The 24733-nt window shown below is 26.3% G+C and overlaps 7 protein-coding genes across 10 annotated transcripts in view; 3 read left to right on the top strand and 4 right to left on the bottom strand.

Annotated features, from left to right (window-relative positions):
• The first annotated feature begins 27 nt into the window (after positions 1–27).
• LOC105362313 (protein phosphatase 1 regulatory subunit 37-like) lies at positions 28–5373 on the top strand. The gene is made up of 8 exons (XM_011499730.1): positions 28–142; positions 775–922; positions 1765–1894; positions 3020–3182; positions 3302–3490; positions 4376–4495; positions 4972–5065; positions 5151–5373. Exons 1-8 carry the CDS (start codon positions 131–133, stop codon positions 5297–5299), a joined length of 1005 nt encoding a protein of 334 aa, XP_011498032.1. The 5' UTR covers positions 28–130; the 3' UTR covers positions 5300–5373.
• Positions 5374–6642: 1269 nt separating this feature from the next.
• RpL21 (ribosomal protein L21) lies at positions 6643–7794 on the top strand. The gene is made up of 2 exons (XM_011499729.1): positions 6643–6731; positions 7270–7794. The coding sequence occupies exon 2, from the start codon at positions 7288–7290 to the stop codon at positions 7765–7767; it is 480 nt and encodes a 159-aa protein (XP_011498031.1). The 5' UTR covers positions 6643–6731; positions 7270–7287; the 3' UTR covers positions 7768–7794.
• A 118-nt stretch (positions 7795–7912) lies between these two features.
• CUTA (cutA divalent cation tolerance homolog) lies at positions 7913–8883 on the bottom strand. The gene is made up of 6 exons (XM_011499877.1): positions 8563–8883; positions 8435–8494; positions 8317–8362; positions 8195–8244; positions 8090–8132; positions 7913–7990 (listed from the first exon to the last, which is right to left on the bottom strand). Exons 1-6 carry the CDS (start codon positions 8637–8639, stop codon positions 7913–7915), a joined length of 354 nt encoding a protein of 117 aa, XP_011498179.1. The 5' UTR covers positions 8640–8883.
• A 2491-nt stretch (positions 8884–11374) lies between these two features.
• Usp12-46 (Ubiquitin-specific protease 12/46) lies at positions 11375–14337 on the bottom strand. 3 transcript variants are annotated; one of them, XM_011499726.1, is made up of 9 exons: positions 14260–14337; positions 13834–14061; positions 13336–13416; positions 12658–12874; positions 12497–12577; positions 12116–12405; positions 11877–12014; positions 11643–11786; positions 11375–11482 (listed from the first exon to the last, which is right to left on the bottom strand). In XM_011499726.1, the coding sequence occupies exons 2-9, from the start codon at positions 13834–13836 to the stop codon at positions 11375–11377; spliced, it is 1062 nt and encodes a 353-aa protein (XP_011498028.1). In that variant the 5' UTR covers positions 13837–14061; positions 14260–14337. The 3 variants fall into 3 exon arrangements, with proteins under 3 accessions (XP_011498028.1, XP_011498029.1, XP_011498027.1); XM_011499727.1 differs by lacking the exon at positions 14260–14337 and adding an exon at positions 14149–14243; XM_011499725.1 differs by lacking the exon at positions 14260–14337 and having other exon boundaries at positions 13834–14243.
• A 2197-nt stretch (positions 14338–16534) lies between these two features.
• Tsen54 (tRNA splicing endonuclease subunit 54) lies at positions 16535–20932 on the bottom strand. The gene is made up of 8 exons (XM_011499722.1): positions 20859–20932; positions 20539–20756; positions 19209–19548; positions 18628–18901; positions 18217–18566; positions 17418–18090; positions 16840–17251; positions 16535–16703 (listed from the first exon to the last, which is right to left on the bottom strand). Exons 2-8 carry the CDS (start codon positions 20580–20582, stop codon positions 16556–16558), a joined length of 2241 nt encoding a protein of 746 aa, XP_011498024.1. The 5' UTR covers positions 20583–20756; positions 20859–20932; the 3' UTR covers positions 16535–16555.
• A 78-nt stretch (positions 20933–21010) lies between these two features.
• On the top strand, positions 21011–23322 carry LOC105362309 (DNA polymerase delta small subunit). 2 transcript variants are annotated; one of them, XM_011499723.1, is made up of 7 exons: positions 21011–21054; positions 21151–21330; positions 21501–21805; positions 22023–22248; positions 22318–22552; positions 22718–23007; positions 23153–23322. In XM_011499723.1, the coding sequence occupies exons 2-7, from the start codon at positions 21177–21179 to the stop codon at positions 23287–23289; spliced, it is 1347 nt and encodes a 448-aa protein (XP_011498025.1). In that variant the 5' UTR covers positions 21011–21054; positions 21151–21176; the 3' UTR covers positions 23290–23322. The 2 variants fall into 2 exon arrangements, with proteins under 2 accessions (XP_011498025.1, XP_011498026.1); XM_011499724.1 differs by lacking the exon at positions 21011–21054 and having other exon boundaries at positions 21158–21330; positions 22023–22098; positions 22174–22248.
• Positions 23323–23750: 428 nt separating this feature from the next.
• LOC105362436 (neurogenic differentiation factor 1-like) overlaps positions 23751–24733 on the bottom strand; it is a 4094-nt gene continuing 3111 nt past the window's right edge. Inside the window, exons 3-5 of the mRNA XM_011499876.1 lie at positions 24256–24484; positions 23897–23998; positions 23751–23781 (exon numbers count right to left, since the gene is read on the bottom strand). Coding sequence (XP_011498178.1) covers positions 23762–23781; positions 23897–23998; positions 24256–24484 — 351 coding nt within the window. The 3' untranslated portion in view covers positions 23751–23761. The remainder of the gene's footprint in view (positions 23782–23896; positions 23999–24255; positions 24485–24733) is intronic.

The following is a 24733-nucleotide window of genomic DNA, read 5'->3' as shown; positions in this document are numbered from 1 at the left end:
CGTATTCTCTAAAAACTTTCAGAGTGCAGAAGTTTTGTTTCAAATTTTCGAATTTTATGAAGCTACCGCTCATCTTGATTTGTCAAATAATTCAACGATCGCAGCTTATGGCTGGCAAGCTTGCAGTAGAATGCTAAGAAAAGTAAAGAATCATTGAAAATTATTATAACATGCGCAATCATTAAGAAAACTTATGTAAGAATTTATATCTGCAAAATTAGTTTTTTTTTTTTATTATGATTAGAATGAAAAATTAAAATATTTCAATTAATTCCACGAAAGCAGCTTATTTATTTCCAAATGGCTAATCAATATATTAACAATCTGTCAATTTGCGTATTCAATTAATCTTAAAACTATAATTTTTATGAAGCCAATAAGCTCGTTTTTATAATTGCAATATAATTGCGCGTTACGCTCAAATATCTAATAAAGTCTCTTTTGAAATGTTTAATTTCAAAATTTATGATTCAGCTATTTTTATAGTTAATTAAAAATCTGTTATTATTACAATAAAGTGAGTTTAATTTAAAAAGAAACAACGAAATTTAATTTACAAATATTTTGTAGAGTAATTGACTGCATTTGTAAAAAGTTCAAGTCCAAAAATTCTAAAATAGCGCATCAAATTAGTATTTTAAGAGCCGATCTTTTTAAATATTAAACATTAGTGATTTACAAATTTTGCAAAAATAAATTTTTTCCAAAATCATCTTTTACTATTAGTTTAGAAAAAAAAATAAAAAAATAAATAATTTATCTAATATTTTTTAGACGGAATCTCTTAAGCGACTAGATGCTACAAACGTACATTTAAATGAAGAATTTATGACTATACTTATACGAGGTTTGAGATATGCTTATCTTATTATATTGAAATTGGATTCCTGTAAACTTTCTGGACGACTCCTTGAATTATTAGGTATAATTATGAGATACGCGATTAGAGAATCCTTTTCCATACCATTCAGGATAACGGTGTTTTTCGTTCTATGACTTATTCAGAAAATCATTCGTAAAGTCATATTTTATGCTTGATTTTATTGCTTTTAACAAAATTATTATTCTATAGCAGAATGTGTATATGGTGATTCATGTGCAATTTAATTTTACGATTAATTTACCTTCCATTAATTGTTTAATTTACCTCAATTAATAATCCGATTAGCATTATCTAAGAGTTTTTTAATCAATATATTTGAATATATTATTCTTAAATAACCCGAGATAAATCTTTTTAAATAATTTATTGATAAACTTACGAAAACGAGTAAGTAATATTATAGATGAATAAATTTGTGCATAATAAAACAATTCATATATGTGTATATGGCATAAAAATAATAAGCAAACTATCATATGTAAATAACAGTGCATTTTGCTTTGCTAGTCATATTTGCCTAATAAATATTTCAATATTTTTCCATCAGATTTGTATAAAAGAAAAAAACAAATAATAATAATAACAATAATAATAATAATAATAATAATAATCTTTTAGTTGGACATATTATTACTCGTCATCTATAAAAAAAAAAAAATTGTTAAAATACATTGTAAGTGTAAAAAATTATCATAGGATGAAAAATAAACTGTTATTTTTAAAATAATTAAATACTTATGCACAACGCTATTTATATTTAATATAGATATGGGACGAATAATATAATGTCAAATTTATACTTTTATATATTTTTCATGCAGCAGTTTTGTATTTATTAACTATAGTGCAGTGAAATAAAACGTATAATTTTATTTGTACAGTTATAGCCTTGAAATTCAACATGGCATTGCGGCAGCTTTATCTTTGTGATAATGGATTACATGGGTCAGATTGTATTCAAATTGAAACCCTTTTAAAATTCAACAGTCGATTGGCATTTCTTGATCTGAGGTAACAGACATTTAGATAAAAGTAAATTTTCAATGCAAATTTTATATGAATATCAATCAATGCAAATAATCAATTCAATGCCCTTATAAACGATACAAGCATAATTTATTGAAATAATTATATTGATAAAACACTGGAGTAATATCTTATACATAATAATGGTACAATTTTTACAATAAATACTTTAGCATTATATTACAAATGTATAAATATATATATATAATAAAAAGTTTGAACATAAAAACGAATTAATGATGTATATATTTACAGAAAATATTATTTATGAATTGTAATTGTATGTTAGAATGTTATTTTGTTAAAGGCTTTTACTTATGCAAATAAAAATTAATTTCTAATTATTTACTAAAACTAGAATTGAAAGTTGAATTACTGAGATAACGAAGATACTAATTATACTTTTTAATTTGAGTATTAAAAACATAATAAAAAACCTATAAAAATAAATACAAACATTTAAATTAGTCTATCAATTAATATTCTGATGAATGAATGAAAGGCACAGTGAAGAACAATTATTAATAATGTATTGAAATTTTGTAAATTGATCATCTAGTTATATTTTCATATGCTGTTCATATAAATTAAAAGTGAGATTTATTACACGCAGATAGCTGCTCATAAAAATTTTAAGTATTTGAAGTAGATAACGACTAGATAGAATTTATAAGATAAATAGTGTATTTAGAATTAATCAGAGACACATTTTCTGACTTTATCTGATCAATATTTATGAAACATTTAATTGCCAAATAAGTAATATAATACTATTTATTAATTATATTAATATTTCACTGATCTTTAATAATACACAAAACATTTCTTCACTTCAAATTATCGAGAAAATTATATTTATTATTTATTGTTCACGTATACGCGGCTATCTTTCGATAATCGACATTTTATATTAAAAAAAAAAATAAAAAAAAAAAAAAAAATGAACAGAAAAAAATGTTTTATTTTGTAACCAATTAGTTAAAAGTTATATACAATGTTATTAATAAAGTATTTATAAAATGTAATAGAATATCACCTTGAACCTTGAACTCTGCTCAATAATGCTTTAATAATTTTTAATCTAATAAAATTGTAATTTTTTTTTACTAGCAATAATTTGATTGGAGATGAGGGCTTATATTATGTCATAAATGGGCTAACTCATCAATTGCATTTTGGAAAAAATAGTAAATCAAAAAAAGGCCTAGAAAGTTTAATACTCTGGAATAATAAAATGACAAGATGTTCGGCTACGCACATTAATGCTGCCATTGTAGGTAAAGCAATTTATTATTAAGAGTAAAGTAATTCACGTTATATTAAGCAAAAAATACATCAAATATAATTATATAATTAACACGAAAAAAGTGGATTATCTATTCGACTTTACAGAAGAGATCAAAAACGCTAAAATGCTTAAACATCGGTTCAAATACTTTAATGGATGATGTTATAATGGATATAACAGATTCCTTAATGGAAAATAAAGTCTTACTCAGACTGGAATTACAATCGACGGAGATAACGTGTTACGGGGCCTCAGAATTAGCACGAGTTCTTAAAGTTAATAATTTCATCAAAGTAAGATTTTTTATTGTTTTACTAATTTTCTTTTTATTTAAATATAGTGAATGCAATTCAGTAACTTTAAGAGATATGATTCTTTTTGAGGGCATTATTACATTATTACATTATTACATTATTACATTATTATCATTGAGATCATATTGTAAAAATATATTTTGCATTTATTATGTTACATTGATTAATACATAAATTAACAAATCGACTGAATAATTAATTCCATTATAATTTTAATGATTCATAATCAATATCCAAATTCTAAACGTGAATTTTAACGATTATATCTTACTCCATCAATCTCATTAAAATTAATACTATTCTTTTCTATGTGATTTGATCTACTGAGATTTTTGTATAAATTCATATTATCATTAAACTATAATTTCATGGGTACTACATATGATTAATAAATTTACATTTTTTGTTGAACTTAAGATGCCAAAATGCTTAAAAGTTTTAAATCTACATTTAGATAATATTAATTTGTAAATGCTCGAAAGAATATAATGAATAAAAAATAAAACCTATACAATGAATGTTTAGCCTTTTACTATTAAGCCTATATTGTTCAAAATATTTTTTATATGAATATTTTAAACAGCTCTCTAAATTAAATACACGTAATGCAATTCGATCTATATTTATCTACTTCTATATATATATATATATATATATATGGTGTGTGTGTGTGTGTGTGTGTGTGTGTGTGTATGCGCGTGTGTAAACAAAATATATACATGTAAATTATTCATATGCATGCACAAATATGTAAACTCTCGTGCATGTTTGTATAAAAATTACACTATATATATAGTAACTCTGTATTGCCCGGTACCGGGGAATATATTTATTCGTTAAATTAACATGTTTTATTGTCTACAGATCCTAGATCTTCGAAATAATCCAATTTATAAATTGGGACTATTAAGTTTGACAGAAGCCGTGAAGACGAACGAAAATGTCACAGAGATTATTGTTGATGAAAAATCCAAAATAAAAATAGTAAGTGTGCGCATTAGTACGAAAATATTAATATATATCGCGGTTATTAATATTCTACTATTAAAAGTGATTTTATTAAAATTTTTTTATCGCTTTTATTATTATTTTGATTATTATTATGAACGATTGTGGCTGTTAATGTTGTTATTATTGCTGTATTTTGTATACATATAAATTGTTTGATATTTTCTTTATTATGAAATTGTTTATAATACATAAATTAGAAATGCATAGTATATAGTATTAGGTATGTATGCACTGAAATTATCGAAACTTTCACTATTTTAAATATTTCTAATAATTTTCTTTCCAATATGAAAATAGAACACATAAATACTTTTTCTTTCATTAAAATATCAGTTTTTTTTTTTCATGATACAAAAATATAACTAGAAAAAATTATCATTTAACTACAAACTGAGACTATCGATTAAAAATAAATTAATTTAATCCGACCATTGTTTATTTCTAATTAGTCGAATAAAATAAAAATAAAGTACAGTGAGCTAGTGAAGCAACTTCAGAGTCTTTGTGAAAGAAATAAGGAACTTCAGAAGGAAAAGGAATCGGGTAATAATTTAGTAATTTATTATTCACCAATTTACTCCAAATTTAACACCAATTTTTGTTTAATTTGCATTAATAATATACATAGCATCCTGTAATGCATGTGGGACCGATGCGGATGAAGAAAGCGATGAGAAAGACGATTCGATATTTGGCGAAGATGATTTTGAAGAACTGGAAGAGCCACAAGAGGAGCTTCCGAGTCAATACAAACGTTACATGACTTGGAAAATATAGGAAAACTTCTAAAATATGATTTTTCATAATCATTTCAAAAAACAGGGCTCGAATGTACACATTATTTTGTAATAAAGAAATATAGAAATGAAAAACATTATTGCTAATAAATTACAGCATATTTTATTTCCTTTTAATATTGCGTATCAGTTATAAATTAATTATCGAGAATATTTTATGTCAAATCCAACGAAATTTCGTTTCGAGGAAAATTTTTAATTAATGATATTGAAAAGATTTCAATCGGCTCGGTCCTTATTGAGAATTGGTGATTTCACGAAAATGGGTGGAGCCGAAAGCTCAGCTTTTGTTTTGACGCGAATCAATGACATCCGAATGAAAGCAGCGAACATAATATAGGATTACAAAATACAAAACGGTCCTCTTACATTCTGCCATTCTTGCTTTTGGCATCTTTCAAAACAGTCGGCTTTACCGTCTTACCGATGCGATATTTTCGTCGCTTATGCATTAGCGGCCTCGCACTGATTAGCCAAGTGCGAACACCCACAATACGGGTAGCCACATCGCATACAACATATCCGTATATACCCGGCAGGTGCAGGCACGTGTTCGTAAGAGCTAAATCCAGCATGAGGCTGATAATGGATGATTAACGAAAAATTCGATCAATAGTAATAATCCAGTTGATTAATCAGGGACAAAACACCTAGTTTCTTCACACACCCCGAATTATTATTTGAAAGTGAATAATTTGAAAAATATTTTAACATTATTCATAAGACAGTCGACGATACTTTTATGTCCTCTTTGATAAATGAACGACATGTTAATTGCATTTGCATTTGCACATCAAATTAACAAGACGAATAAGAAAAATTCTATTCACAATACTACAACAATAATACACCTGTGTAACATTATCGCCTTAATCATTCTCATAGTTTCTCAATTTAAATTTTACGAAAAGCTGCTAAAGATTCGATAATCGAATATCGACTGGCCCTAAAATGACAATTCCAAGATCTTTCAAACGAGGGATGGTCGGTCACTACCTGATGGGCCCATTTTAATCCCATGACCAGCTCTGTTCTAAGCTTTTTGGCTCTTTCAAATGCCCGCCATTTCAGTATGGAGCCTCCATAATAATCAGTCACATTGCTTCAAGCAATTCCGATACAATGAATGCAACGACAATAAAGACAATTTGTTTCGATGGACGCAAGGTGATTGTATTATTATTTCAAATCCTTGAATATTGTGTTTAACGAGTTAGACTGCCGTAATATTTGCATATGTTGCTCGGATGTCGTACCGAGCGCGATGTTAAGAGCCAATAATCATCGACCGCTGCTACTGCGCATGCCCCAAATCTAACTGGGCCGACAAATTGGAATGGAATGTAATTGGAATTGGTAAGAAGGAAGTCGGAGTTCGGATCTTTCTTTTTACTTGTATTGTCATAAAGAACGTAAGTTTTTAAAGGTTATATTCGTTATTATTTCTATTCAATAAGCATTTGAAAATAATTTATTTTTTATCGTTTATATAAATACTCGAAAAATTGGCGTATGCATATGTCGTTATATTAATTTACAATTAAAGTGGCTCGAGTATAATTTATAATAAATATTCGCTTAGCGAGGACACGTGTTAGCTTTCGTGTTGATTTTATTCGTCTTCAGTGAGCATAAACAGTTAATTATTTAATTAATACTTAGTCGTGTATTGGTAATTTTCTTTTAAATAATATTTGATTAATATACCAGTCATAAAAATACGTTGTTGATATTAGGCTAACCTAGCTTTTATAAATATGGACTATTGAAATTTCTATTTTAGCTATAATGTCATATGTAATACCAATATTTAATAGATTTTAAATGTACAGTTACTGCAGTTGTAATAAAAATACATTAGTTATGCGTGACTTATAAATTTACAATGTTTTTTTTTTTTTATAAATTTACAATTTGTTTTTAAAGGAAAATACAATTTCGTGATTTTAGGTGAAATAATTATCAACAATGACGAACTCAAAGGGTTATCGTCGTGGTACGAGAGATTTGTTCTCTCGAAAATTCCGCAAAAGTGGAACCATTCCCTTATCGACGTACATGAAAGTTTACAAAGTTGGAGATATTGTTGACATTAAAGGTAATGGAGCTGTACAAAAAGGTATGCCTTATAAGGTTTACCACGGCAAAACTGGCAGAGTCTTCAACGTCACTTCTCATGCTCTTGGAGTAATAGTTAATAAACGTGTGCGCGGGCGTATCATTGCCAAACGCATTAATGTGCGTATCGAGCATTTGAATCATTCCAAGTGCCGTGAAGATTTTGTTAAGCGTTTAAAAGAAAATGAACGGCTTAGGAAAGAAGCTAAAGAAAAGAAAATTCAAGTACAGTTAAAAAGACAGCCGGCACAACCTAGACCAGCACATATTGTTTATGGAAAAGAAGCACCCCAACTGTTAGCGCCTATTGCTTATGAATTTATTGCTTAATTTGTAATAAATTTAATTTATAAAATCTCAATGTATTAGTATTCTTGTCTTTATTATTACCTCAGATTTTTACATTAATAAGAGTTTTTATAATTACACAAATTTTTATTTAAAACATACAAAAATATTGACAAACGATTATCAGTTACTTTGTAAAAAAAAAAAAAATTTTTAATTTAAGATTTATTTGTTTCTCTTTGATCGATCGGTGGTACTTCCTTATCTATAAATTTTAAATAATCTTCATTACCGTTTTGTATCTAAAATAAATAATAAAATTAAATATATATGAACTGTGCTTAGAGTACATTAGAGTACTTACGGGTACAGAAATAACTTCGCACACTTTATACGGATGATGTTCCCTACGTTAAAATAAAAAATTTATAAAAAGAGCAATTTCATAAGTTGCTACATATGTACGTACTTAACATATTGGGTAAGAGCAGGAACCGTATCTGTTCTTGTTTTTATCATCTAATCAAGAGAAACTAAATATTACTGCAAAATTGTAAATATGGGGGAAAACTTACAAATAGATATTTTTACCAATAAATGTTCATCATCTTCGACAATCGAATTATCCCACTTGTATCTAAAAAAATTAATATTTAGTTTCATATTATCAATTGTATATTTTTAATTAGTAACGAAACTACGAACTTACATTGACTTGACATTTTTTATAATATTGATACAAGCTGCTAATTTATGCTCTATTAGCCCACTACAGAATATTTAAAAGTTAAAATTAAGCTTCAAGAGTTATAAAATCTATGATAAAAATACTCGTACCGTGATAGTGTACTTGCATATTCGCCGGTTTTAATAGTAACATAAACTATTGAAAAAATACCGGCGAAATTACTCATCGTTTGAAAATCTTATCTATAACAAGTTTTCGGAAAATAACAAGGTTAATCTTATTGTCAATTTCACCACCATAAAACTAACAGTATTATTACTAATAATTAAGAATAAACAAAGCAGTGCGGTTTATGTTAAAGATATACTTCGTATTCCAAATTTTGATTAGAGTAGTAATGGTGGTTTAACATAAGATTATTGTTTTGCATGCATATTGAAATTAAAAATTCATAGTTGTCATAGGCAAAATTACACAAATTATATAAAACTATCATTGGCTTGTTAATGAGTCATTTGCCGCTATATTGCCAAAAAACATCACATCACACACATTCTAAAGTTTCCCATCCATGCGCGCGCGCGCGCGCACACACACACCCGTATTATATATATATATATATATATATATATATTGCAAAAAAACTTAATTTTCCTGCTGTTTATAAATTTATGTTAGAGAAGCTGCCAACAAGAATTTATTTAATGAAAATTTTAGTACCCGGAAAAAAAAAGAAATTATATACACAAATTTAAAAATCAATATAAAAATTAAGAAAATAATTAGAATTTTTAGTTTAAAAATTTATTTTATTAAAAAATCATCCATATAAAAACTTGGATCAATCCTTTTTTTAAGTAAATTCTAATTATTATTACAAACTCTTCATATTAATTTATATTTGCAAAAATTCATTTTCTAAACTTTCAAATTAGGTCTTTATTAAAATAACAAAGATATTATCCATTCATAACAATATTTTTATTCACAGTCATACATTTTTACATTTTAATAGAATTTGATAATGTCTCCAACATGGATAGTGCAGTTTTTATCAGAAATCAACTCATTAAATAAGCGAATTGATTTGTTTTAACTTCATGTAGACTAGTTTTGAAATACATTTACAATAAATATACCTTACATAGAATGAGTTTTTCCTTTTAGCATATAAAAATGAATTGAATGAAATAATTCAATCATTAAAATCACTGAATGAACGAATTAAATTGTTTTTTAAACATTTCCCAGTTGTTTTCAAAGAATGCAGAGAAATTGTATATTTTATAATTTTTATATTTTTTATGAGTATATAATGCAGCAAGTATAACTATTATTAAATAATACCCTTTAAAATTTTTTCTTTTTATTCTTAATATTTTATATTTTTTAAATAGTAAAATATGACAAAATAAGAATACGATTTAAATATTGCTTTATCTTTTAAGGATAACTTTTAAAGTAAAAAAATCTACTTAAATTTTTATTTCTTAATTTCGAATAATTAAACTCAATAAATTCAAAATCAATGAATTTTTTGAATTCTATAAAAAAAAAAAAAAATCTAAAAGTGACTCAATTAAAAAATATGTATTATTACATAGGGATATTAAGTCCTGTATTCGTACTAAACCTCGAAGAAACAATTATTTTAAGGCATATAAGAAAATTATGTATCATAGAAGTAGTGATAAATTTAATGATAATTCCATCTGCACGAATATCAGAAATTTTTACTGCGAACCATTCAAACTGATGGTGAGAAGCTGGACGGATACATAAACACACCAAACATAAACTTGTAATACGAGCAAATTTTCTTTTTTTGCCTCCCTTCTAACCACTATAAAATTGCGCGCTCGCTCTAACTCTCTCTCTCTCTCTCTCTCTCATTGCAAATTAATATTTAAATCTACATTGTCTTGATTACTTCATATCTCTCTCCTATATCTTAAAATAGCTTTGTTGCCTTCATGTTTAGCCCAAATACTACAGACACTTAACATTTATATGTAACGAAATTTATATAAATCTAAATATTCACATAAAAATTGAAATATAAATACAACTTACATAGATCAATTAAATTTCTGATATATAATAATACATCTCCGATATAATTATTTAATAACTTCTAATAGGATAAAGAGAAAATATAAAAAAACTTCAATTTGTTTTCATTTGTTTCAATTGCCGATTATAAATTTTGCAATCAAACCTTCGCTACTCGACTTATGGTGTAATGTAAAAAGAAATCCAAATTCTTACAATTTATCAGTACGTTATCAATTTTAAAATATTCTTTAAAAGGATATACACATTCCGTGTATACCTATAGTACAGACATCTTTTCATAACATTCATTAATCTTTCATACCCATTGATCACAGAGGAATACGAAAAGTTTCGAGGATTAAAAGATAACTTTGCATATAATGAAAAATGCTAAAAATATCTTATTCTCGGATAAAAAACTAGATTGGAATCATTAACTTGAGAAGCTCTATGAAACTTTTCAGTTCATTGCAAATGATTGCAAATTGTCAAAAAAATGCAGTGTTCATACTATTTAATAGTTACAGCACAATAAATTTTAGAAGCTTTACTAAGCATGCAATTCATTAAAATCCTCCGTTGTAATAATGTCGTCCTTTAACTTTAATTTACTTAAAGGGCGAGCTTAAAGTCTCCTGATATCTTCGTTATATTCTATACCAAATTTTAGAAGATTATCACAGAAACTTTTTGCAACTTGAACAGAAGTTTTTGCATCTCGTACAAAAATTAATTTAATATCATTTGGTATTGTCCATAGAAAAATCTAACAAAGATGCAAGTCCCACACAACTGGAACTGCTTTTTAAAATCTGGGCATTTATATCTCTTTTCTTTATGATATAAAAGCCACAGATAAAGCAGATATTACAAATTACAATAAAAATTTCTTCATCAAACTTAATTTTAACTGCAGTCTCTTGATTGATAAAATAAGATATATCCAGTTTCTGAATTTTTTTGAATATCTGATGTCAATCCATAAAAATCTTCTATAGTGGATGAATCAATTTTCTAAAAATGTATACGTACATAAGAATTTTTTTAAATAGTTACATTGAAATATAAATAGAATACGTATTAAAGTTATTTCCAAAAAATTCGGTTAAAATTTCATTACGAATTGGAATCAGTAAATATTATACATTTTAAAATATATTGTATGATTACATACATCAACCATATCATCGTCAAACAATAACCAGAACCCGTGACTTTTAACTATTGAAATGTAATGTCCTCTATTAGGTCCGCTTCCACAATGAATTACTACAGCTACAAGATCATATAAGCGATCTGGATTTACAGCATCGTCGCACTATAATATAACATTTTTTTTTATTATGTATTACTACAGACGGAAACTTAATAAAAATAAGTATTATGTAAATTTTTATATTAAACTTACTGTATTAAAAAGTCGAAGTTCTAAAGGAAAGACTACCCTGTGCGAAACTTTTATATGCCTATTATACTGTTCAACATACTTAAATCTTTTTAAATGTAAAGCAAGTATCATTGGTAGTTTCTTTAGCATCATCCGTTTCTATAATAAATTAATTATGAAAAATAGATATTAATTTCAATATTTCTTGCAATAATTATATTAAAATTTATCAGTACGTTTGGATTAAATAAGTTTCTTACCTGGGCTTCTTGATAACTGCTGCAGTGGTCACATTTAAATTTGTTATCACTACAGAGTGTTTCTGTATTCGAGAAACATTTGAGGCAATGGGTAATTGAGGTATTCTGATCAACGTCCACTTGAAGATCAAAGAAATCTTCATCCTTGCTAGATACAGTCTCACAATTAAGGCAACGAGTTTCTGAAGTCAGAATGCCCTGAAATATTTCATGTACCCATGTAGGTTCTGGTGGTGTACCAGCATCACCTGCACCTTTTCCACCAGCAGGCTTACTCTGATTTCTTTCCGCTTTATAAAAAAGAATGAATTATTATTATATATGCAATAATAGTAACGACAAATTGTTATTAAATTGATTATTATTTTCATTTCCTCTTACCCAGTATAATTTCATTAATATGATTAATAAGAAAGTTCAAAAATTCATGAGCATCTTGCTGCATATAATTATCAAACTCCTCTGTAAAATTATTTCATATCAAAATCTATTCAATTTCATTAATCGATAAATTAATTCAGTTAATGCAAATATTAACAGACCTTTTTCTTTTCTTAGTCGAGCTATAAATTTTTTTGGAGCTATGGAACCCACTTTTTTTTTTTGAGTCGCTATACTGTGAAACAAATCTGCCAAACATGTTAAAAGAGTTTCTTTGGTACGTTTATTTCTAGCTTTATATTCTAAGACTTTTTCTCTGAAAGGCCGACAGAAGTATAAGGCTTGCAAGACTGAATTGCTATAACAAGTGTTGCCAAACTAAAAATTAAAAGAAATATGAAAAATCACTCACTTGTTGATTATATCTTCATATTCTATACAATTCCTTTTTTAAATTAGATAAAAATTATACTAAGCAAACAATGAAACGAAGCAAATTGTTTTATTATGAAATTAAATCTATGTTGTATTATAATAACTATATTAATAGTTGAGAAGGTTGAAATACAGAAAAATTATTTTAAAATACGACTACAATATTATTAAACAGACATATCTTTAATATAAAATATAACATATTTATTAAATATCATAAAATATTAATAGAATAGAATTATATAGAATATAAAATTTTGTGTTCAAGTATAAAGTTTCTTAAAATTAAAATATTATTTTGTAATTATATTGATAACAAATTTTTAAATAAATGTCATACTGTTATAGAATACTAATAATTATACGTGACCATAGTTGATTTTACAATATATTTAAAATCTTACATTAACTAATCCAAAATAATGCTCATTAGGAGGAAATTGGTCAGAACCAATATCTCGTTCCAATTGAGAAATATTAGCACCCTGAAAGAAAAATTCAAATGTATAATTATAATTATATGTTAATACGATTACTTATGAACAAATATACAAATTATATTTCTGCAATTTTAACAGCATTTCGTGCTGATGTATCATAAGTTTTCTTAAATGACTGCTTTATATTCAATATTCATAAAATCTGGAGATTGCAATGAAAATTAAATGTAAAATTATCTTCATTCAAATAAGTTATACTTTAAGCATAGTCTCGATATCTCATAGGATATTGCTTTTATCGTATTTACAATTTATACAGACAAATAGCTATTTTATAAATAAAAAAAAAATAAAAAAAAAAAAAAAAAAAAAAAAAAAAAAAAAAAAAAAAAAAAAAAAAAAAAACATCTGCAATTGGCCAAAAAAAATTTCAACCATACAATTGTTGCAAAAATAACTTACCATTTTATGAATTGTTCGTTCGAATTACGTGATCTTGACGTACACCCGGCGACGATTTATAAACGCAAGTAATACCCATCGTACGTAAGGATAAGAGAAGGTACATTAGTAATTAGAAGCTGCACGCAACATGATTAATTAAGAGAACGACATTACTCCTATGTTCTGAATTATTATATGGTTGTTTCCTACACTTCAAAGGTTAGGTCCAACGTTCTGGGAGAACACCTGATTAAGAAAGTACCATGTAAAATTGACGAGCGATTAGACAGAAAAGTGCGATTAATTACACGATAAGCGATAAAATAAATTGACCTAAGACTTTTTAAAATCTATTTTCTAACTTTTAAATTTGCCTTTATCAATGATACCGAATGTTTCTATGACATTTCACCTGCAGATATAGAAATGCGTGAACATACGTACTACATGAAACTGCCTTGAAGATTTTTATGGTCAAATTTGAGATACGAGTCGTTTTCATGTAGGCAACGGAAGAATTGGCACCTATGGAATATTTTTTAAGATATTTAAAATTTAAGGATATTCGATGTGATACAATTTTAGGATTGAAAAAATTAATCCCTTAATTTTCGTTTAAAATCTGCATTAAATCCTATCGCATTAGTTATGAGAGTAATTATCTTTTAATTCATATTTCATTTCACAGGGACGGGACACTTCGCTGAGCAATTTCCCAAACTTTATTTTACTCTAAGTATATAGAATAATTTCAACAATTATACGTCACTTTTATTAAAAATTTTACTAGAATTTGAAAATTGTACTATCTGTACAAAATTTGACAAAACATAATTACAAATTTGTCCAATGTCTTTTTGCAATTATTGATCCGTAGATTTCAAGTTTTATTTGTTTTTTTATTATGATATAAAAATTAAATGAAAAATATTTATAAACGTCAGCTTTTAATTATTTTTTGTAAATAGATAATATAGCATATTATTAATAACCATAATATACATACACTTTGTATGTAAAAATTTATTTCTTTAAATGTATGTAATAATTATTCGTTGGTAACATTTTGATTATTATTTTTTCTTTTTTTACGCCTTAAATTCGATTTGTTTTTGATTTTTACATAATATTAATTATTAAAAAGTTCGTTTTTATCCTTTACAAATATATAAAGAGTAATGTAACCGTAACAGACAAATTTAATTTCGAATTATATTCCATTCCAAGAAAGTATTTTGTTTATAAATTATAGCGTATGTTTTTAATACAATCAAAATCGCAAATATTCATATATATTTAATATAAGATAAAAATGTCAAAAATTCACGTTTTTTTTTTAGAGCATAAATTGATATTGAGAAGAAAAATTGTTAAGATATATATTATGTAATCCAATATAATGAATCAAAATTTCAGTAAATTGTTATATAAGGAAATCTGACTATTATTATTTAGTAATTTTATATTAAACAATAAAAGTCTATAATAATTATTATTTATAATAAATTTATAGAATGTATTATATAATAACTTATTTGAATAATTAAATAGAATTATTATGAATAATATTTAAAAATATAAAATATAAAATTGCACCTCATCAATTAAGTTTGCGTAATTTCAAATTAAAATAAAATCGAATATATTATTTAAACATTTATTCCATAGGACATTAATGAAAAAATAAAATGAAATATTGAAATTTTTAATTACATTTTCGATACATCAAAATGAAATCATTTATTTAAACATTAATAATTCCTTAATTTTTTTATAAATATAAGAAAAAATTATCGATTTGGTAAAAATATTTTTAATAAAAGTTAACAAACACGTATTTAAAATAAAGTGTAAAATAAATTTTTAAATAATTCTTTGAAAAAAAATGGAATTGTTTGAATTTTTATGAAATTATAGTTTTAAATTTTATTTGTCGACAGTAATTGTAAAACTTATTGTCATTAACAAATTATATGAACAATAAAGGAATTAATCATATTTAAGAAATATAAATAAATTTTAAAAACATGATCTATGGTTATTTAAGATTTTAAGAATAGGAAGAATAAGTTATCTAAAATTGTAAAATGCAATGAATCATTGATCAAAAAATCAAACTGATAAATCACATTTTTTTATTATACAGAAAATAAAAATAAGCTATATTATATTGCTACATTTAAAATACGAAATTAGTAACTTTGACTAAACAATAATCTTTAAAAAAAAACATTAAATAAATTATATAATGAAAAAAGTGTAAATCGTAAATAAAAATTATATTTATAGTTCTTTTTATATTGAAAACATTTAAAAAATTAAGATCTTATACAGTTGTTCAATCATTTAATGGTGTTTTAACGTATTACTTTATTACTATTTAATTTAATGATTATGTTAAAATTTTAATAATTGTTTACGAATCTTTATGATGTCGAAAATTAAATTTATTGATATTCAATAATTGTGAATAAAACATTAATAAATTCACTAGTAAACGTAAAATATTAACTTTAAATATATATGTGCATGTTTTTTTTTTCTTCACAATGTTCAGAAATCCATAACATGTTTTTAGTAAACAAAATCCGAATTAATAATTTTCTAAGTTTGACTGAAGTTTGATTAAATTCAATAGTAATATAAAAAATTAACTTAACGCCATTAAATTTTTGAATTAATTTAATTTCTTTTATACGATGAACGTATAAAAGCGCTTAATTTACAATTATATACATCATTATGATAAGTTCGGTAAAAGCACTACACCAAGTTGAATATACGAAATAGAAGATCGAGAAACGAATGCTACCACAACTGGAACGTCTTTTGATTCTTGTTGTAATCTTTGTAATTTACTGGAATCCAGATACAGATCCTTTTTTGAACTGTAGTAAAGATTAATTCAGATTAATATTTTATAAAAGTTTCCTTTATTACTTTAAGCCAAGCATCTTAATAAATATTAAAAAAAAAAAAATCTTTTATCAAATCAATAACAATTGTATTTTCAAAAATGCTTACTTAATTATAAACAATCGGCATATTGGTGTTCCTGGGGAAGTTTTCTTGTAGTGCTGATTTACTGGATAAACTTCATAAGAAAGAGAATAATCGATCTTGCGAGATCTGACCGTTCTGTCCGTAGCGGATTTTATAATTCTAAGTCTTTCGTAGACTTCGGATAGATTAGATATGCTACTTTTCGAACAGATAAGTGGACTAATAGACTCTTCGACAACTTGTACCTCACTATTGTCGATTGCAACATCCATTGGCACGGGCTCCTCATCTTCGATTGTTATTGTGCTTTCGTCTCGCCATTTTCTTTTCAATTCGAACCACGAAGAAACCCCTGGACGTTTTAAAAATGACGGTTGGCTCGGTTCATCCAGAGTTGTTCTTTGATAATCGCTGTTATATCTACTGCCTTTGCCTGTTAAGGAAGATTTGACATATTTACATTTAAAAATCAATATAACAAATATAACAAAAGTAAACATCGTATGAATGATAAGTAATTAATAATACCAATATTTATTTCAATATCTTTGAAGTTCATTAAATTGAATATGCAAAAACTATCTTTTAAAATATTTTACCTTTTTGTGCTGTTACTGCTTGTGCTCCGCTACCTCCACCTCTTTTATAATATTGTTCTCTTGGTGAAGGGGTATAAAGATTCATGGGATATGGTTGAAACCTTTGCTGTGTATATAAATAACGAGGATTGAAGATTTGTACATTTTGGCAAATTGTTGTTTGTTGAAACTGTTGCTGCCGAAAGGAACGTACCATATTACCCATTACTTCCATTACAAAGTTCACATAATTACTTTGGTAAACGGTGCCAGAATAAGGGCTATGAATGGCGTTATGTGATATGTTCTGTTGTATAAACGAATCACCATCTCGTTGACACCTCATACCCCTATATGAGTACCCGTTATTCGAACCATATGTTGTTATAGCTTGACACTGGCTTCGTTGAGAGTAAAAATGACTCCCTTGACGATTTTGGAGATTGTTTATCGGGACAACCTGCATATCTGACTTCAACACGCTATCAGCTTCAGAAAGATTTAATAACCTATTACGATCATAGCGATAGAATTCTTTCATTGGTTTAATACCAGAAGGAATATAAGCTCTAGGTATTTCTGCGATTACAGACTCATTTCCAATGTCAGCTAAATTCGGAAGGGTATTTAAAATCTCCATCCGCGACATTGGTCGTGGAATTTCTTCAATTTCGTCATCAGATAATTCGATAATCTGAAAGGAATAAAGTAGTTTTATATATCGTATAAATTAATTAATTTTGGATTGTAAATTACAATGTTTATTTAAATCGTAAAGTATATTAATTATCATTTTAATGAATTAATGAAAAAAACTTGCTTCGGGCCGAGGATTCTTTGAGGAAACAATTTCTGTAGAATTAAAATTTTTATGTGTTTCAGATTTCTTTAGAGAATATCGATCTGCTACCTCAGAATTCGAATTTATTGTATTATTTATTTTATCATTCCTTTTTGGCATTAATTTAACATTACGCTGAATTCGTGATCCAGGCCATTTTGCAACTTGATTTACCGTTGAATTTTTATCCTTTACAAGTATTGTTGTATCTGAAATAACTTCTATTTTTTGAGCTTTTAACAATTTCTCATTTTGCAGTCTATCTACTTTTGATATAGTTATAATTTCATTTTCTTGCTCGCTACTTGTTTTAGATGTAGCGCTCAAATCTATAAAATATGTTTTATTTTATACATAAGTTTTCTATTTTAAAATCAGTGAGTCCCTTACCGCTGCTATTTGAAATTTGTTTGTCTATTGTAGGAGATGTGTTTGGTGTCCATAAACCATCTGGATTCATGATAATTCTTTTTGTTATATTGGATAATTTATTTTCCAATGATGATTTATCTCTAAATCTTTGTAATTTATATCCCCATCTAACTAATTGTGAATATACCCTATATTCATCTTGAGTACACTTAGAATTTTCTGAATTTATTAATACTTCATATGCTTGTTGAATGGAAAGTGGCATTCCATTCCAACTCAGTTCCAAACAATTCTATTATAATAAAATTGATTGTTACTATAAATTAAATCTTATATTATAGATAAATAAAGTGCATCTTATTTTTGTAATAACAAGTATACATTATAAAACATCGATATTGTTTGAAATTTATAAGAGTAATATTAGAATATTATAATATTAAACTTAAAATAAATAACAAACTTATATCGTCTATTTAAACTCCTTATTTATAAATTGAAGAGTAATACTACAAACTAACATTTTTCTTTTCACAAGAAAGGGTGAACAATTTAATTTTTTCAAAGTAATTTAAATTGAAAATATATAATACACTCACCATTTCCAATAAAATTAAAGCTTCCTCCGGTAAGAGGTATAATTGTGATTTATCTTCATAGCCAAAATTTTCCCATTTTTGACCCGATTTCTTTATTACTTTGGCCTTTTGACTACTAGCTAACCATTCGGCTAATGCTAATTGTGATGAACGATCAACTCTCTCTATTCCTAATAGCCTTTTACGATTTTTTAAGCCATTCTCAAGTTGCATACTCTGCAACCATGATCCACTAGGTTCAAAGTATTTTTTACCAGTTTTAGGCAAAGCAATTTCTGATTGATACCAATCATCCCAAGCGACACTTCCTATTCCTTTTACTTGTAAAAGTTGGGAAGCACTGAAAAAATATTTATAATTTAAGACAGCCCTATGAAAAATATTATTTACTTATGAATAATAATAAATTTTAAAATAATAATAAATAAAATAATACTATAAAGGCCTTAGTCACTAATTTCTAACATATTTCATAAACAAAAATAATTAATTATTTTTTTATCTTATCAAACAGGTATATTTATTAATTTTTTAATCATAATCAAGGTCACTATAGAATGATTATACAAAATTATAGGATTATTGGATAAAATTAATATCAGTAATTCTTCAAAAATATTCAGATATGCATGTATAATTAATAACAAGATAAGTCAATCAAATAAATTGTAATGAAAATTTTATAAATATAAAATTTTTTAAAATTATTTATATATGTAATTACATTATGAAATTAAATTTATAAAATTTATTAGAATTTAAGCTGAATTGCTATAAGTACATAAATGAAAAATTATCAAGAAACATAATATTTGATAAAAAATATTGAAAAATTTTGAAATTTCAAAGAATTATTTTGTGATGATTAATCACAACTGAATTAATAGAATATAGTCTTTGCTTAAATTTTCAATTGACATATTTCTCATTAATGTACATATCGAAGTGAAAATCAATAAGATTATTGACACGACACTTTGCCATTTTGATTGACATGGCTAATAAAATGTTGAATTATAATATTCTATATTTGATTGTCACAATTATGTTGTATATAATTGTAATCATATGATTGTTTACAAATTATTTTACAAACATTAAACTACTGTAATTACATCATTAATATTCATACGGTAAACATTTCTATGTAGAAATTTTCATGATGTAGTTGAATTTTACTTAAAGCTAAATTGCCAAGAGTACGTATAAATAACAATAACAAAACAGTAAACCATATTTTGTTTTTAATTTACTGTTTCGTTCTCAAATACAATTAAGGTTAATAAAGATGTTAAGTATTTTCGGTCATTAATTACGAAAAAGTACATACGTCAAAAAGCCGTTGGCACCACTCTCGTCCTCCTCATTCATCATTCTAAATATTTAATCCCTCTATTTGAACAATATTAGGTGGATATCAGTAATAATAAAATTGAATAAAGTACCACATATTGTGTACTCGTTAAACTAAAGTACATACATACGTCTTGTCTTGTCTCTCCTTTGCGGTTCGTATATGCACAATTTTTTCGCACAATGTTGCCAATCCTAAATTTACGTATAAATTTTCTACAAATACTCTTTTAAGTACACAATCAACATTTAATTACATAGGTTATGATTCTTTTAATGTCATCTAAGTATATTTACTTGTAAATTATAAACACAAACACGTAATGAATTATGTTTGTGTGGTGCCGTGTCTTTGAATGTGTATATTTGACAACCCTGTTTTCAATCGTATGTATATCAATGTTGAAAGTCACTACAATAATAGAGTAAACGAGTAATCAGCTGATTGTCTGGTTTGCCTGCGTTGCGAATGATCGCCAACAATCGTAGAAAAGTAAATGTAAAATTATGAGAATAATTAATCACGTTAATAAAATTGCCATAACCGAAGAAACAAAAATATATTCTCATAATGCCAAATTTTTTAAAGTGTAAGAATCCTTCTGTTCTGTGGCAATGGCACAATTTGAACGGAAAAGTGTTGAATTTGAGGACTTTGGAAAATTTCTAATTCAATCAAAAAATTTTTCTAGACAATTTTGTGGAATTTATCAAGCACGATTGGCCTCGTTAAAAGCAAAAGTTTCAGATAGAGCAAAATTAAAATGGAGTGAGTTATTTATTATTAAAGTAATGCTTTTACATATTAAGAAACTTTAATTATATTTTTATTAGGTGAAAAGTAGATTTTTAACTTATGAAAAACAAAATTTATGAAGAATTTATGAAACAAAATATCACATTCTTTAATTAATACAATTAATACAAATTTTCCTGCAGACAACCGTACAATCTTGAGTATTGTTGATTTGACTAAAGATGAATACAAAGAATATCCATGTATTGTAATTGGTACCTTATATAAATACCAAGAATTAAAGCCTTCCATATTGAAAGAAATTGCTAATGAACTTCAAGCTGTACCTCAGCCACCACGACTGCATTATTGTTCGCCTAAAGATATGTTATTCTTGGAAGATGATGTCGCACGTATAAAGTTAGTTGGTGATTTACCTTTAAATGCACTGGTTACTGGACTAGTTTGCGCTATTTATGGTCAAGGACTAAATGATGGATCATTTTTGGTAATTCTGTATATAATTAACTATATATAATTTTATTTACATGTACTTGTGTATAATTGTAAAAATCATCATGAAGAATAAAAAAAAAAAAATGGGAAGTTTATGTTATATAAAAATGGAATGTTTATCTAATATTTAATTTATATTGTAGTATTTCTTCACTTTTTATGTATAAAAAAAAATTCAACAAAATAATAAATCTAATAATTGATTACAGGTGAAAGATTTTTGTTTTCCTGGACCAAGCTTAAAACCATTAACTCAATTACCAAGTACTTCCACAAATGATCATGGTAAGTTATTGTTATTTTTATCTGGATTGGACTTAGTCAATCAAGTCAATAACTTACCCATGGAACTACTAGCAGATTGGATTATTGGTTTCTTAGGAAACGAATCTATTCAAGAGGAAGCAGCTAATATCGTGCGTGTAATCATAGCAGGTGATACGAGTTATTTAATTTTCTAAATAATTGAAAATATTTTATTATTGAAGCTATTACCGTTTGCAGGAAACAGTGTTAGAGGCTCATCAGAAATCTTTACTCGTAAAGGTTATTTTCAAAATAAAAAAAAAGACTGTCAATTTGCTGCAGAAATACATCAAGCCATTTACAAATTGGATTGTTTTCTTAGTAAAATTACAAAATCATGTAGTGTAATTCTATTACCCGGAGAATTTGATCCATCTTGTTATGTGATTCCGCAGCATCCTTTTCATCCTAAAATTTTACCTACAGCTTCAAAGTAGGTTTTAAAAAAATCCATACATAATAGATAAGCAATTAATTGGAATTTTTATTTTCATTCGTACTATGTATAATAATACACTTTTTACACTAAGTTTATTTCACAAACACAAAAAAAAAAACATTGATATTGAATACAAAATAAAAATTATAATTACTTTAGAGGAGGAAACTTATATGGTGCTACTAATCCATGGATTGGTAAAATTGGTTCTCGAATCATTGGTGGATCTAGTGGTCAACCAATATTAGATATAATGAAACTATCAAATATAGAGGATTCTCCTCTAAGTTGCTTAGAAAAAACATTAGAGTGGCAACATTTTGCTCCAACAGCCCCAGATACTTTATCAGAATATCCATTTGATAAATCAGATCCTTTGATCATGAACGAATATCCTAATATTTATTTTGTTGGAAATATGGAAAAATATGAAACGAAACTCGTACAAGGTATATGCATATGTATATATGTATATGTATGTATGTATGTATGCATAAAAAAACATTAAATTTAATATTATGATATGTTTTAATGAATAAGTTAATGCGAATATTATTTACATATGTAAAAAATATTGTATATATATTTATTCAGGTATTGACGGGATTGATGATTCTGAAGGTCGACCAATTAGATTAATATGCATTCCTAAGTTTTCAACAAGTCATACAGCAGTTTTGGTAAACTTGGAGTCATTACATACACAGTCAATTTCTTTTGGTTCTGCGTGATCAAAAATATATTCAATGTATTTTAATTAACACATTATTACTGTATATAATGTTAAGTAAATGATTTATTTATTATGTTTTATGCAATGTAATATTTAGTAAACGAAATAATTGTATTAGATATACTCTATTTTTATTTCTGAATACACATATAGGTTTTTCTTTATCATTTAATATATGTTGTATGCATATGTATATATACATTTTGTTTTCTTTCATGACCAAAACTCGTCAGGTATTTCTCAAATATCACACTTTGTTAAAAGTTGGCTCGTAATTTTACTTTTTGTAAAAATAATATATTCCGATATGCTAATATTCCGAAATCTAAACAAAATTTCTAAAGTAAATTGATAAATTGTACTATTTAAACAATATAGAAATCAGTTAAATCGTATCAGTTTTTATCATGTTTTTGGTAAATTAATAATATAACAGAGTTCCTTGGAAATTGCATGAAATGATTGATACGTTATTCGATTGATTCATTTGCTAAAAGAGAAAAAAAATCAAATCAATAAAATAATACTTTTTCAGAGAGCAAACTCTCAATTGTTATCAAAAATATTGTTTTTAAACAACTCTTGAACTTTTCAAAGTCTTGTACCGAAACTTGAAAGCGAGTCACTGTCCCAAGGGGAATCAACCTCATTACTTATACAGTATCTTGATGGACTTGAAGACCTCGAGCACGTTGGAGTACTGGCATCTACAACAATAATTATGTTTTTCTCGGTTACGGTTTTATTTGATATTATTTATTGCATGGAATTCCATTGTTAAATAATACAAGATCTGACAATTTATTTAAGCAATTCATTCAATGCTCTATTTAATGATGTTCTAATATAAGTACGTTATACTAATGTAATTATTGAAAGATAAAGATACCACTAACTATTAAGTTTTAATCAATGAAGCCAGTTTAAAGAGATAATTCGCAAAGCAAAGGCGTGTGATTTTTACTTGTAGCGTGAGAGTAGCGACTATTAATGCCATGCTCATTGTGAGAAGGTCGATGATGATCTTCGTTCACGTTGGATCCGAGCTGTTGTTGTTCATTTACAGCTTCCTCCTGTCTCATCCTGCAGATGACATCGGTTAGCGCAACAATATAATTCTTTGCGAGAGTTAGTGTCTCGATTTTTGACAATCGACGTTCCTTCGAAATGTGTGGTATTACCTCGCGCAATGACTGCAAAATAAGTTGAATAATATTCAATGTACAACCTGTACAATTGATTTTTTTTTTTTTTTTTTTTTTTTTTTTTTTTTTTTGTTAATCAATGCTGTCCAATGCAGAGGCAATGAGTGAGAAATGGCTTCAAACAATTTTTCGCCAATGTTGTTATTTGTCACAAGCATGATTCTTTTATACAAAATACAAACAATTTAAAATGTAATTGAAGCGTTTTTTTTTTTAACGAGACTACTTCCTACCGCT

Source organism: Ceratosolen solmsi, unplaced genomic scaffold (assembly GCF_000503995.2).
Source record: "Ceratosolen solmsi marchali unplaced genomic scaffold, CerSol_1.0 scaffold35, whole genome shotgun sequence".
NCBI classification, from domain to species: domain Eukaryota; kingdom Metazoa; phylum Arthropoda; class Insecta; order Hymenoptera; family Agaonidae; genus Ceratosolen; species Ceratosolen solmsi.
This window is presented reverse-complemented; position numbering and strand designations above follow the sequence as displayed.

Excerpts from the sequence above, each read along its gene's own strand:
- LOC105362313 (XM_011499730.1), top strand. Across the intron at positions 3,491-4,375 it reads AAGTTAATAATTTCATCAAA|ATCCTAGATCTTCGAAATAA; the intron begins GTAAGATTTTTT and ends TATTGTCTACAG. Across the intron at positions 5,066-5,150 it reads TCAGAAGGAAAAGGAATCGG|CATCCTGTAATGCATGTGGG; the intron begins GTAATAATTTAG and ends TAATATACATAG.
- RpL21 (XM_011499729.1), top strand. The coding sequence starts at position 7,288 with ATGACGAACTCAAAGGGTTATCGTCGTGGTACGAGAGATTTGTTCTCT.
- CUTA (XM_011499877.1), bottom strand. The coding sequence starts at position 8,639 with ATGAGTAATTTCGCCGGTATTTTTTCAATAGTTTATGTTACTATTAAA. Across the intron at positions 8,495-8,562 it reads TATGCAAGTACACTATCACG|TGGGCTAATAGAGCATAAAT; the intron begins GTACGAGTATTT and ends AATATTCTGTAG. Across the intron at positions 8,363-8,434 it reads ATAAAAAATGTCAAGTCAAT|ATACAAGTGGGATAATTCGA; the intron begins GTAAGTTCGTAG and ends TAATTTTTTTAG.
- Usp12-46 (XM_011499726.1), bottom strand. Across the intron at positions 12,578-12,657 it reads TCGACTAAGAAAAGAAAAAG|AGGAGTTTGATAATTATATG; the intron begins GTCTGTTAATAT and ends ATAATTTTACAG. Across the intron at positions 11,483-11,642 it reads TTGACGATGATATGGTTGAT|AAAATTGATTCATCCACTAT; the intron begins GTATGTAATCAT and ends ATACATTTTTAG.
- Tsen54 (XM_011499722.1), bottom strand. The coding sequence starts at position 20,582 with ATGATGAATGAGGAGGACGAGAGTGGTGCCAACGGCTTTTTGAC. Across the intron at positions 18,902-19,208 it reads CTTTAATTTTATTGGAAATG|AATTGTTTGGAACTGAGTTG; the intron begins GTGAGTGTATTA and ends TTATTATAATAG. Across the intron at positions 18,567-18,627 it reads ACAAATTTCAAATAGCAGCG|ATTTGAGCGCTACATCTAAA; the intron begins GTAAGGGACTCA and ends CATATTTTATAG.
- LOC105362309 (XM_011499723.1), top strand. The coding sequence starts at position 21,177 with ATGGCACAATTTGAACGGAAAAGTGTTGAATTTGAGGACTTTGGAAAA. Across the intron at positions 22,249-22,317 it reads CGTGCGTGTAATCATAGCAG|GAAACAGTGTTAGAGGCTCA; the intron begins GTGATACGAGTT and ends TACCGTTTGCAG. Across the intron at positions 22,553-22,717 it reads ATTTTACCTACAGCTTCAAA|AGGAGGAAACTTATATGGTG; the intron begins GTAGGTTTTAAA and ends TAATTACTTTAG.